Source organism: Mastacembelus armatus, chromosome 13 (assembly GCF_900324485.2).
Source record: "Mastacembelus armatus chromosome 13, fMasArm1.2, whole genome shotgun sequence".
In the NCBI taxonomy this organism is placed as follows: domain Eukaryota; kingdom Metazoa; phylum Chordata; class Actinopteri; order Synbranchiformes; family Mastacembelidae; genus Mastacembelus; species Mastacembelus armatus.
In genome coordinates this window covers 611322-626100 of record NC_046645.1, presented here as the reverse complement: position 1 = coordinate 626100, position 14779 = coordinate 611322, and the positions used below count along the sequence as shown (strand labels likewise).

Below are 14779 nucleotides of genomic sequence, written 5' to 3'. Positions count from 1 at the left end.
CTCATGTTAAAAAGAAAAATCTTTGTTAGCCCTTGGATGATTTGGATGTGTGCCACAGGAAGACACGTCCAAAACCCCAAACCAAATGAAGTGAAACACGCCAAGGAGAACACGTGAATCTGAAAAACATGAGGCTACTTTACACCAACATTTGCCCTCACCATTTACAGATGACATGTACAGTTGACTTTCATCAACAGTGCTAGAAATGGTGTAACTATCAGTCGATAACTACGACCGCTGAGAAAATATGGTTTGAAAGGAAATAAGCTTTTGTGAACATGTCAGTGTCACTGATGGTGACTGTACATTTAGTGTTAAACCACAGGCAAAGTCAGCAAGAACTGAACATCAGCTACAGTATCTGTAAGTGACTACTCTGACTCTTAGTGCATGAAGGTTTGGGTTTAACAAATAACTTCAGAGTGACACGTCATAGACGACATAGGCAGTGTGAGCTTATCTGAGTTTATTTTTATTCACATTTAAAAAGATTCTCATGGCAGCACATTCCTCCAACTATACGTGTGAGAATTCTTGTCCCACAGACAAAAAAAAAAAAAATCCATAGAAGAAAAAGAAACGGTTAAAAATTCCATAAGACCATAACTTTCAAAAGTAAACCAGGGATAAAAACCCATAAGGGTAAGACAGTGGGTGGGAAAAGGTAGAAAAGCAGCATTTAAAACTTTGGGGGAGAAAAGTGTCTTCAGATACGACAGAAGTGTCATGTGCTTTAGTGTGTGTGTGTGTGTGTGTGTGTGTGTGTGTGTGTGTGTGTGTGTGTGTGTGTGTGTGTGTACACACTGTCTCAGAGCAGGCACGTTAGCAGTCGAAGACACAGCTTCACTTTCAGATCAATTTCTATCAGCGTCACAGGAGCCCGAGAACCGAGTGCAGCAGGTGCAGCATTTCAAGCTCACTACACATGATGGAGACTTAAATCAAAGTGCAGCAAGTCACAGAGACCAAGTACGTTTTCCCCAGGAAACAGGAACTTTTTGAGGAACTTGGTTCATCTACCTGCATTACACCTGTTCTGTGGTGTCACTTAGGATGAAGGATGGTGACATTTCTCATAATTTGTTAATTTGTTGTTAATTTAAAAGTGAAATTCAGCTTCGGCGTCTTCCTGCTTCTCGACGGGGCGAAAAAAGTGAGTAAAAAGTTGAGCGAGTTAGAAATGAATGAATAGAATAGTGAATAAAAATAAAACCCTACTCTGATTGTTTTATGGCGGCTACACTCATAAATAAATAACCATCGAACACCGACTCAGGTGCTCCGGTGATTCAGTCTTGTCCTCTGCCTTTTTCTTATTTGTAAGATTTAATTTATAAGATTCAACTCAAACATCAGAGTCATCAGTAAACACACAACGAGGACATGTCTGCTTTTTTCCTCGTGTTAATACTGTGTTTCAAACACCAGCGTGATTTTAAATTCTTTTAATTTTTCATGGGTCTGATTTGTTCCCACTAAATTGTGTTAGGGAAAGCACAACAGGTCCATTTAGCTCCGAGACAGTTCCTAAGAAAAGTTCCTCTGATTCTCAAGTACCAGGAAGCTTCAGTGGAAATGCAGTTATCGAAGTAGGTTAAATGGAGACGCTGGCAGGACAGAGCAGGGAGATTCAAAACAGACAGTCGTTGTTGTGATTTTAGCCTGTAGGTGAACCGCCTGCTCGTCAATGAGTCGTCTCCTCACGACAGACAGTGCCGACTTTGTCTCTATACACTCGTGACACACACGTACACTGTATGTATGGAGCCCATGTGTGCTGCACTGTGTACACACTAACAAAAACAGAACTGTGTGGGCGAGGGCTTTCTCCTTCTCTCCCCCATAGCATGAAGGGATTGTTGTGTCTCCACAGAGCCTGCTGTGTTTAGGGAACAGAAATATAAATACCAACATGTTCTCGAGGAAGCTTCCAGAGTCTGTCGGGTAAACTGCCGTCCCAAACCACAGCATTTTAAGCCTTTCTGACTCATCTGACTGTTCTGGGTGTATTTCAATATTTTCTTTTAATCTCTAAATCCCATCTTTTGACTCACGAGCTCCTCTGGTCGTCTGTCCAGGAGAAAACGGAAGGGAAAAAAAACAAAACAAAAACTAACTAAACACCAGGAGATAAAACATCGAAATGCCAAAATTCACAACTGGTGTAAACAAAACCTCATTTACTTCCCCGATGTCACCGTCCACATCCTCAGCAGATGCCTCGTGATGATGATTAAGTTCAGTTCGGAGGCTGGTAACCAAATGGACCAGTCTCTTCCAATTCTGCATATGTTTGTGTTTGTGCATGGTCACTGATACTGGAGGTAGTTCTTGAGCGTCTGCGGCAGTGGGAGCGTGTCGATGTGATGGATTCGCTCTCTACCCAGAGCCAGTCGGGCTACACGGCGGCACAGGTCCGTGAGGGGAAGGGGCTCCGCTGTGAGAGAGAAGACAGGAGAGACATGGTCAGGGTCCCCCCTCCTCAAAAATATATTCTGTTCTTGTCAGTGCTATCAATTCTTTGGACGGCCACATGATTAGAGTGTGTGTGTGTTTTTTTTTTAAACACACTTAGACATACTGTATATACACACAGTGTCAGCTGCACACAAGCGTATCCCACAACAGACAATCCCAACATCTGACGGTGGACAGAGCTGCCAGCTGCATGTGGCTCCATGTAGAAATAAGGGGCAGAGCCTGGAGTCCTCACAGCAACATAAAGACCAGCAGCATCTCCCAAACAGACGTGCTTACAATTCATACAATACAGGCCATTGCAATATCTCAATAGAGCACAAAGTATAAAGGAGCTTTTACATTACTGATTATGCCACACTCCTGTAAAACCTCCACAGGACCTGCAGAGCAGCTGTAATAAAAAGAGAAAATGACACATGCACCTGGGTAATTCCAGCTTTACGTTACTGTGGGTAAATGTCAGTGACCTTATAAATCAATGGCTGTTAAACTGGATGGGTCAGTGTCCGACGTGCTGGTTCAGCAGTGGATGTAATTAAGTGCACACTCTATCCAGTCTAATTCTGACTGCTGTCACTTGGAAGGAGAAGCAGAAGCTAACTCGTATTAAAACATTCCCACTATGTGGCGGCCTTCCTGCTTATGTATGTCAGACACACTTAACTGCTGCCCCTTTACGGACGCCACGCTGCTCCACCTGCAAGGACCATCTGGTGGAGCCGAGTTCAAGCTGCTCAGAGTCCACCTACACACTGTGCAAAGGACGTGACGCACGCACACACGCACACACACACACACACACACACACACACAGTATTCGGTCTAACCTCAGGTCCTCTTCAACACTGGTGTGTTCCTTGTGTTCTCATTTCATTGTAACACTGCATGATATCTCTCTGTCTAGTCAATAAATATGTTTATTGTGTAACATATAAAGTATCTATCTGTTTGCAGATGACGGGAGTGTTTAAAACACACACCTTGCCTTTCCATACATAAACATGCTCACTAATCCGGACGGGCCTCCTGTGGCTGAATGAGCCATTTCTCTCCACGGCGTATTAAAAGTGACCACATCACCACAAACCAAGACCCAACGCCAAACGAATATGAAGCAAATATGTGATGTTCAGCCTGGAGTTTGTCTGAAGTCAAGACAGAACAAGAAGCAGCTAAACACTGAGCATCATGATGTTAATGAAGTGCAGATCAGTATAGACCTAATGCGTGTCAGGAACAGTGATGATGACCTTTCACCTGGTGAATCTGTTTAGGATACCCCCATCCTTTGCTTCGTGAGCTTATTGGCAATTGAGGGTGAACTTCTTTGCAGGAGCTCCTCAGTGAATTTCACTGCTCTGCTCTTGTGGGCGACTTCTAAAACAGCATCACGGGGCAATAATGAGACCCAGCCGTGAGCGAGTACAGAGAACAGGGCACAGCTTGATTGCATTGCCATGTGCATAAAAAAGCCTTTAAAGACTAAATGTGGCAGAACAAAAATTCATTTGTAGGCACATCAACATGACAACTGCACCAAACTGGAAAAACATGTTGAATGTACGGACGATGAGACCGTACAGCTCAAACACTTGCCAGAGCAACCGCCTCACGTCTGCCCAACACCTTATTACCCTCAGTCTGCAAATGCAAGGCAGTACTTTAGTATATTAGCTCAAAGGAAGAGACGCTAAGACAACAGGTAGTAACATCACATCTCCATCCATCCATGCAATATGTAAACACCCTGAGATCACAGCCTTGGTGCAAATGGGGCCTCTGTGGTTTGGTGAGAGAGATGGATGGTACTATCTGTTAGGCCTAACAGCACCTATCAATCAGTCCACCCTTGGGAGCACAGTCCTTGGACATAGGTGACCAGCTCCTCCCAACACCACTGTTCGTGTCGTCGTTACTGGACGTATATAATCATGTTCCATGTGAGTTATGTGTCTAGTGCTCAACCCAGTGTTGAAGTTTAGTGTAAGAAATAAAACACTGGACAGCTGTGAAGAAAAACTAAATTAACAGCATGTTTTCAGCCCATTTTACTGCAGGATAAATAGTCGTGCCCCAAGAGAGCCACAAAACAACAAGACAGCTGCACATTTCACCCAATTACAGATAAATTAACTACTCGAGTTGGGCAAGAATTAATCTGCAGAACAATCTCAGCACACAATAGATTTTAATCTTAACGCGTACCAACTGTGAGGTGTGTTGTCCTTCTGTGGGGAAAGAACTTTTTTCAGGCTTTTACTGGAGAGAACACTTTCACATTTATTTCCACAAGGCTCATTAAAAAAACAAACAAAAAAAACAAACCCTGCTTCAGTTTGTAGTTTTCGTTGCTCTTCCTGCCTCGATCACCAGTTCCAGTAACAGTGAGAGTTTTCACCAAAACTGAAACACGACTGCTTACAGGAAGATGCTGGTATAAAACAGCTGCATCGCTCTGCGACAGTGCTCCCCTGAGGGAGGCGATGACGTGAGGATGCGACAGACTTGCTGAAAACCAGCAAATGCTTCCTGCCATCAGCTGGTGTCTGTGGTGAAAGGACTGCCCAGAGCAACAAGTGGATCCTCTCAGACCGGTGATAGAAACCAACAGGAAATACACAACTGATACGAATGACTCACTGACTATTGAGTCATTTTCAGACCAGCTTGGCTCAAATGAGAACCAGGCTCCATTTATCATAAACACCACAAAACTATTTCGTATTATGTACGTGGATACCTACCTATACTGATTTTGGTGAGTATATTTTGGCAAAAATGGAACAAAATGACATTTGCCATTCGTGTTAATAAAGGAAACACCTTAAAATTAGGTGCACTAGCTCATATCCCCATTATAAATAATGTCAGTAATGCCAGTAAGATGAAACTCTGTGAAATGGCCCATTCATGCAGATCACATATTCCCTGGGGGTAGGGCTGATCCAATTGGTTGGAAAAACCAATCATTATTGGCTGATCAGAAGAGCCTGTGAGACGATGTAAGACATGACCCCAGCCATGCCCGGTGCGAATCGTTCACTGGTCTGGAGTTGAACCAGCACATGATGCAAACTGTACCAGAAAGACAAACTTGCAGTTTGCATCATGTGCTGCACAGAAATCCCTCACGGAGAAACAAATATTTCAACTCAACAACCCGAATCAGACATTTAAAGTTCAGTCACGTCAAGGAACGTGACCCTCTGCCTATCAGAGCCCATTGTGAAGTGGACAGCCATTTGCTTTGTGAAAAGATAAAAGCTGTTATCCCATTATTGTGCAAGCAGCACAAGTCTACCTTTGTGCACAAGTGTTGAAAATGTAGCTGGGAAGAGAAAAGCTGTGTGCCCAAAATACAGATTCTCATATTTAAAAGAAAAATATGCCATTGACGCAGGAGATTTATGCTTCGAGAACTGAATGAACAACTCTGTCCCTCTCCCTGTACTAATTTTCTACTCCTGGGGTTTAGCCTTTTGTTGCAATTATAAATATGCAGTTACCTAAAGATGGAGGAAACTAATCTATCAGAAATATTAGATGTTGAGTTCCTAAAACTGCAGATATTCATTTATTTATTTTCCAGTTGTTTGTCTAAAATACTCCCAAAAATGAAGCACAGTCTATTGTTTCAGCTGTGTGTCTAAGTGGACACAGACAGAGTGGAATATGGATATATTAGCTGTCAATTCACAAAGTCCCATCAACTTTCACACTTTACATTCATTGTTTTTAAAAACAGGTAAATTCATAAAACAATAGATCCTGTGATCTTTTCATGATCTGCCTCAAAAATCATGATCAGAGCAGCATGTTTCTTTTCCAGCACTGACATATGTCATTTAATATTTGCATTGTGTTCTTCTAAAGGTATAATTAGCTGATTTTAGAGCATTCGAGTGCCTATTTTTGAACAGTGAAGGCTCTTTGCTCATTCTTCATTTTTCCTCCTGCTGCCAACCCATCATGCAACTGTCTCTGCACTTTCCCTTCCTCTCAAGCACTCAAGTCTTTTTTGTAACGGCCAGAATTTCTGACAGATTTATGGAAAACTGTAGAGGAGATGGAGTGTGGGAATGTGTGTTTAAGGACGAGCGAGTGCCTGATGCACCACTGGACTGCAGAGACACACACCTACCTCACACTTAATCGAGAACAAAGTGGAGGAAGGGGAGGAAGGTTTTCAGAGTCTGCCTTCACAGATCTGATATAGGCAGCAATCAAGCTCCCTCCACACTGCTGTCCAATGACTGTGTGTTGAAACACGTGCACTACACACACACATCAGCTCTCTATGTGAGACAACACAACCCAGTTATGTCCCATTTAGACATAAGGGGCAGAACAGGTTGAATCTTTTTTGGCACATGTTCCAATTTAGACCTGGTTAAACTACACCCCCTTCATTCTGCGTTCCTTCCATTACGAGAGACGCACCCAGATAACAGGCACAGGAGCAGACTCCCCACCATGCTAATCTAATAGATTAACATAAAACTGTTGGGGCTGTCTGACCTAGTTTAAAGAAGACGAGTCTATGTGTCTACATATGACATATGCAGCCCTTAAGGTTCGGACCCACCTCCAGTCCCAAAATGGAGGGGGGGGGGCTATATTAAGTATTGTCAACAATCCAGTAAACCTAACTGGACACTGCAGGTGTCCAAACTGAACCATCGACCCACAGCAGAAACCAACTGCTCATTAAACTAGCCGGAGGTTGATGTGAATTTCTGCCACTGACGATGTCCAACATCCGATCACCTCAAACTACGAGACGCCAGTGAGCGAAGCATGAACTGCCTTTAATGTGGTCTGTGCCCCATGTGGTGCTCTCTGGAGGCCGAACTGACATGATTACAGAGAGGGCCGCTGTAAGAGCGTAATGCGCCGATAACACACCAACACCAGCTGCCTGGCCAAATTCTATGTGTTTTCCACATAGAAACTAGCAAAAGCATTTGTCACACATTCTGTGGTATAACATTTACCAGACCTCCCTTTCACAGACCAAATACCACTCAACTGCTTTTTCTTAATCTTATTTGAACAGATAAAGAGGCCAGGCATGTGTGTCTTTAGGAGAATTTTAGAATTCCTGTCCACTGGATAGATTTGGCACAAAAATACATAAATTAAGCACAAATATATATATATACATATATATATATAAGCACCAGATGGTCGTTCTTGAAAGAACACACAGAACAAATTGATGTGGTCTAATGGAAACATAAGCTGGAAACTGGTACAATCAACACAACATACCAGGCTTTGTTTATTTAATCACTGTTCTTGGTTTTGCTGGCAGTGGATTTTTAGCACCAGTGTTTCCAAACCAGGCCGATCCAAGTAGAGAAGATCCAACAAGGTTAAATTTAGCTCATCAATATGGATGAAATTCTCAAAGCAAAGCTGCATTGGACAGTGAGATACTCTTAGCTAGTCTTCACTGTCTGGGCTCTTAAAAACCAGGCTGACTCACTCACATGGGTGGTTGAAGAACATCCCAAATCACTCTTCATTCCTGGACCCAGATATTTAAAGGTGCATTAGCCTGTTAGCTTCATTTTACTGTTGATGATTTGACTTGCTGGAATTTCTGGTTCTTTAAGATAAGGCTTAAAATGATCTGGAGCTGTTGAAACCCCATGGCATTATGAGAGGATTTTACATGCGTCTGCAAAACCTCATCATCATGTTCTGGGACCCAGTATAGACAGCAGAGTTTATGCACTAAAACCAGACACTAAATGAAAAGCCCCATTTTGAAACAGAAGCTTAAGTGAAATGTACGTTTACCAGCCACAGTCCACTTCCTGGACTACGCCATGTGGACAGAAGATGAGGTCTTTGTGTAAATTACAGCAGCTCTGTGGTGAAGCTTTCTAAGACAATAACACCGTCCTCACTTTTGCAAGGTCAAAGTTCATGTTATGGCTCGTATCTGTACTCTGAACAATGACAGCAGTTCTGAACTGCAGAAAGATAATAACCCATTTGCATAAGGCAAGCCTTTGGCCAACAAACTAGTGAGCAAGCAGCCTGGTCAGCTATTAACCACCCACCTATTCAACAAAAAGTCAGCTAAAGCGTTTCCAAAGCAACCTGCCACCACAATCGGGAGCGTAAGCAGGATTAGTGTTGAAAAGAAGAACGAGTACAACAGAACAAAGCAGCAGGAGGAAGGAAATGAAACAATCGGAGCTGGAGTCAAATAGGGTTCATCTGCAAAGGGGGAGGGCAGAGCGCATGAAACGTTTCCTCTGGTCCGTCTCTTTCAGGTGTTCATGAGTGCAACTCAGCTTGTTACCATCAGTCCTACTGTGGTGCCCTGAGGCTTGGTGGTGTAGAAACAAACATGGATTCTTAAGAATAAGAAGAGGAGGATGCTGAGATTGCTTTGCACTGGGCATTAGCAAGACCGGGGTATGACAAGTGACAGAAGTCGTCTCTCTGTGGGGCTGGGACCAAAGTGTTCAGAGAAGCAAAGGAAGGATGATAAAACTGAATTAATGCCGAGTGTCAAGGGACAAATACAGACAGGAGAGAAAACTACAAGGATACTTATCTCTTTTTGCTAAGTCAGAGGGAGGAAGACAATAAAAAAGGACCACATGTCATGACAAGTCAAAGGTGAGATGAAAAAGTAAAAGTGAATCTTCTGATTTGCTATAAGAGGATGAACAAATGTGAGACGTGGCCTCAGGGAGCTTCCATTCCTCTGCCAGATATTGAGATGAGCCCTCTGCCTGATGTTACACACTAAAGTCATGCACTTTGTCAGAACCAAACTCTTTGCATTCAATCAAACTCAACTGACGACATGTTTATTGTTTGTACTAGACAGCAAATATGAATAACAATATGAATATAATTTCCAACAGAGACAAAAACAAGACTGTTTTGCATTCAGGCTTATGAGTTAGCACCATTAGCCTCTTCCATTAGAAAACTCTCCCTCCAAGCTTCATTAGTAACAACAACAACAACAGACAGTTTGAAGAATTCATGCACGTCTCCGGCTTCAGAACCACCAAGTCTAGAGGAAACTATGAGGGTGAAGGACCTTAATCCTTTGCATTAACATATATTGTCATGCAGCCTTGGTCAAACTGACTATAACATGGCTCCCAGCAGTTTCTAGCGGGACAAGAAGGCCCTTCAGTCTTTGGGCTTATTGCCGGTCATAAACCATTTTGTTATTTGCAAGTTTTGTGGCCCTTTGAAGCCTCAAACCCTTTACAGTACTTTTCCACACATGCAGTAGAACTGCCAACGCTTGTAAACACACATTGATGTGTAAAAATGGGTGGAGTTCAACTTCAGGCAAACAACACCCAGCACATTTGACACAAAGGAAAATGGGGATCCCTTCAGAGTCCTCTTTCTGGCCCCATGCTATAAGACCAAGGAAGTCCAGATTCACTGACATGTATCAGTTCAGTCTGCCAACTCATGTGGGTACTGAGACTTTCACCTGTTCAAACATGTTCACCAGAAACGTTTTTCCTTAAACTCAGTACAGTGCTCAGTACAGGCACCACAGGCAGTATAGAAACAGCTGCCTATGGTTTTATAAGAATCAGCATACATACAGCCAACCAAACAATGAGCTAAACTGCACCCGTGGGTGTTCAACAGGTCTGACAGCTGCTCACTGCATGAAGTACAGGAAGCTGTTGCTGGTTATGTCTGGTCTTTAAATTAATGAATGTGAAATTTGAAATGAAAAGCTGATTCCATTCAACGTAAACGTGCAGGTCATTTAACTGGACAGTTCCCACTAAGGCCAGAGCTCAGAGGCACACTGGGACACCCTCAGGAATTCCACTAGCATACGCACATGGCGTGCATCCATGGACATGGTGTTCATGCCTCACTGTCGGCTACGCCCCCAGCCCGCATTGGGTCTTTGTGCAGTGTGCAGGCAGGACAGAGGGCTATTACGCAACCCGAAGGACAGTCGTCACGATGGAAATCACTGTACTATTTGGACCGATGACAGAGGGGGATAGAGATTTGTTGTTGTGCTGCGTGTGCATGTGAAAATATGGGGGGGGGGGGGGGGGGCTGTCTAAAGACTTGAGAAGGTGCTAAAAAGTGACAGAGGGAGGCAGATTGGAAACAGTACATAGCATGTACATAGCTGCTTCCTGTTGGTAAACAACACAGCAGCACCTCTTACTGTGGGCGTTTTAGAAATCACTGCAGACAGAAATGTGCACTGCAGATCCATCATTCATGCTCTCTGGAGCACATACGACAAATCTGTACCAAATGTCTTGTTTTAACCCTTAAATCCTGCACATTTCAGCTGAGCCAAGACCAGAGACAAGACTCATCACTCATGTCTACCATGTGTTGCGTCACTGGACATGATGTTAAAGCACAAATCTCACCCTGGCCTTTTGCAGCTTGGATAAGCAGGTCTAAATATAAAGCTATCCTAAATTTAACACACAAACTTAACATCTCTGCACTGTGAAAAATTACCCACCTCTGCACACCTCTGCAGTGATGCAAACAGCGGGACTAACACGGGCATGAACGTTCAAACTGGAAGCTACTGGGAAAATATGCGGTTTTGAGTTATACAAATATTATTCTAGTTATAAATAGATCTCAAACCCCTGTCTCCATGTTTACTACAAATCAAGTTGAATTAAGTATCAGCTCTCAGCCGTGCATAAACATATCTTACATAGCAGAGTGAAGTCTTCTGATAATGAGGGAATATGCTAAACCTAAACAGGGATTATGCTGTACATTTTAGAGGGAGAAAAACTGGCACCAAGCACAGAAAATGGTAAACACAATGACATTTTATCATTTCCTGTGCTAACACCTTATTCTCTAAACTGTGGCATTTAGCATGTTTCCATTAGGGCTCCAGTACTGAACACTAGGGCAGCAAGCAAACAGCAGGTGTTTTACACATTGTCCTCACGACTTGATATGTTACACACCAGAGTACCACCGTTTGGTGCCAGCCAGGAACCAAAGAACAAAAAACAAAAACAGCACAATTTCCACCACTTGTTCACTCTGTGTGTGTGTGTGTGTGTGTGTGTGTGTGTGTGTCGTGCCACTTACGGTCTAGTCCGTTGACGTAGCGAATTGAAACTTCACAATGCCCCCACACAGCACTGACGATGGGATACAGTTTCTTGCCCTTTAGTCCCCTAAAAGCCACTCCCAGGTATTGTCCGTCTACCATGAAGCTGAGTGTCCCTTCGTCCATATCTAGAATTACTGTCAGAGAGTCTGGAAGCACAAAAGACTCGTCCGCCTCCAGAAAACTGGGGTATGTGGGCGCTGACGTGGAAACAGGCCGGTTCTTTCCATCATGATAGAGTCTGTTCCGACCCAGGTCCCAGCCCCAGGACTCAGCGTCTGAGCCGACCAGGGCGGTGTAGCCCACCGAGTGTAAAGGCGCTTCGGCAGTGGCCACGCCCACGACAGCGTGGGTGCCTCTCTGTCTGGCCGGCCAGTGAATCCTCCAGACATGGAGGCCCCTGGTGTAGCCGACATTACCTCGGATACAGTCTGTGCTCTGTGCTACAGGGTGTCGGTGGAACGTCAGCTTGTCATCCTCCTTAACAAAGACATTGAGGGACCGGTCATCGGGGTTCCAGGCGTGGCGAAGCTGCGTGTCAGGACTGGCTGGTGGCATGTCCAACAATAAGTCTAGCCTGGGGGGGCGACAGAAATCTGGGCCGCGTAGTTCGCGGCGCACAGGCCGATATGAGGGCTCCCCACGTACATCCACTGACTTGATGCTGCCAGATATCTTCTGGCCCATGGCTTGGTAGGTCCAAGGGAGGATGGGACAGTGGGGAGGGAGCTGGAAGGACCAAGGGTAATAATGAGGGAGGCAGGTCCTGACGTTACCTCATGAGTGCAATAAAAACACGCTGGGTCCTCGGGGGAAAGGTGCTGTGGGACACACTCTTCAGACGGGGAAAACCACAGTCCTGAAAAACACAAATAAAACGTGTAATTAATGTAGAGTCTAAAACAAAAACACAAAACGCTTCTCTACTGTAACAATTAGCCGTTTTTCTTGTATTAAGCTCCATGAACATCTGTTCAAACATTTTTTTACCCCAAATTTACTGCAGCAATTTGGACTGTTGGTTGGGGAAAACTTCTTAAACGTCTTAAACGCTATAAACAAAAGAACTTCTGTTCTACATGTATAAACATCCAACAGAGACTGACAGAAGCATAAACAACATCCTCCACAGCTGCAGAGACGATGGAAATGACAGGAAAGGACAAAGTTCTCTCCTCTTACGGTTTGTCTCTAGAAAACTATTTCCAGCCGTGGACAAACTTACACTTGAGTTCCTCTGTGTAGAAATGTATCTGTCACTCAATACTTTGACAGTAATTTAGAAATTATACACTAAAAAAAAGAGAGAAGCTGCAGCTGCACAGTGATGATACCCAACAAGTCGAAGAGAGGACACTTCCCAATATCATCTATAGTGTTTTTAAATTCTGGTCTCCTTCACCACACCAGCCCCGTTTTTGTTGATCTCACACACACGCACACACGTGCACGCGCGCGCGTGTGCGCGCGCGCACACACGCACACACACACACGCACACGCGCACACACACACGCACACGCACACACACACACGCACACACACACACACACACACACACACACAACTGACTCTCCAGGAAACACATTTACTCATTTGTATTATACAACATTATACTGAGCAAAACACATTTAGGGCTTTGTGCCTGTTAGATGATACAAATTCTATAAGCCAATCACGAAATACTAATACAGACAGAGGAGATTTGCTGAAACGTGACTGATGCTCTCACATCACATGCTCCTGCAATATTTACTCCCTCGTCTTAGTCTCTTCTTCACCAAGCGAACAAATGATGCAATCCATAATCTATAAGTCCTAATAATAACACTGAACATATACATGTTACTGAAAGCCTCATTCTAGTTCCGAACGTGGAGTTTCCCCATATGACCAAGTACAGTGGCTCCAAATCTGCTGCAGAGACACCAGAGCTAACTCACTCTATCACTCTTTCCTTTTTTCTGGTTCCCCTGCAGTGTCTTAGGAAGAAGCCCAACAGCTTTCTGAGGGGAAAGCATGCAACAGTAACTGGTCCAGGTACAGAGCCAGCAGGGGAGGGCTGAACAAATACGTGCTGCTCAAACATACGAGCAGATGAATGGATTGAGGTGATGGATATCACACTCTGAAATGCAATTTGCTGTAAGTTTCAAAGTAAAAGGCAACGAATGGAAACATCGACTTCATAACCTTATACAGATCTAAACAGACATTGTCTGCTGTTCAGTAAACAGCTCAGTTTGATCACTGCCTTATTTCTCAGTCGACTAAAAAAAAAAAAAAAAACATATTGCTTTGGTTTCTGGTCACAAGGCAGAGCTGAAAAAACATTTACACACATTATGGTCTTGTACGTCCAGCTTCTGTTTCAAAGTCAAAGTCACTACATTGTGATTTGTGGAGGTGAAAGGAGATGCAAGGTCAAGAAAAATGTTATTGGCTCTGACAACAACCCACTTGCTGGCAGACAAAGTAGTTTGCTCTACCTCATGCCTGCAACCCATGACTGGTGACACACACTCCATTTCCATACTAATTTGTACCACCGGGGATGACACATGAAGCCCTTTCAAGATAAATGACATGACTATTCATCACACAGCACAGTGTAGCTACACACAGGGAGACTGTGGCGATCAACATTTATTCGTCTGTGTAACATACATGACAAACAAGCCCTTGGTGGTCATGCACACACTGATTTTGTTGGCAATTGCAAATGCCCTGACTGTCAATAGGGAAACACTGGGCCAAACAATTAGGAGATAAGCCAAAGAAAGAGGAATCATGGGAAACAGGAGGGACAAAGAGGTAAAATGTGTTGAGAACAAAGGGATCGGGTTCACGGTGACTAATGAATCTCTAACACATACTGTGATTTGACTTACAACAAAGCAGAAATCTGTATTCTGCAGAGGTAAATCACTGTAGTCATTAAAGAACTTACTAAAGGAAAAACAAGATGAGGAATTTCGGGCAATCCATCTGCTCTCCACAGACAATAAAACACTTTTAAATCAAACCATCAATAAAAACCTTAAAAATGGGGATTCTGACAGATCCAGGTAGCAGCAGTAATTCAGATTTCTAGGTGAGGGGGTAGAGAGAGAGAGGCAGCCTCTCAAAAACAAACCCTCAGGGACTATTTGATGCAAAACCACATGGGGCTGCTG

The 14779-nt window shown here is 43.7% G+C and overlaps 1 protein-coding gene across 8 annotated transcripts in view; it reads right to left on the bottom strand.

The window, feature by feature from the left end:
- Positions 1–461: 461 nt before the first annotated feature.
- Positions 462–14779, bottom strand: part of LOC113123852 (SPRY domain-containing SOCS box protein 4-like) — a 29467-nt gene continuing 15149 nt past the window's right edge. For all 8 annotated transcript variants that reach the window (XM_026296235.2, XM_026296197.2, XM_026296190.2 and 5 more), the window contains 2 exons: positions 11584–12464; positions 462–2440 (listed from right to left, as the gene is read on the bottom strand). In XM_026296235.2, coding sequence (XP_026152020.1) covers positions 2313–2440; positions 11584–12292 — 837 coding nt within the window. In that variant the 5' untranslated portion in view covers positions 12293–12464 and the 3' untranslated portion in view covers positions 462–2312. The remainder of the gene's footprint in view (positions 2441–11583; positions 12465–14779) is intronic.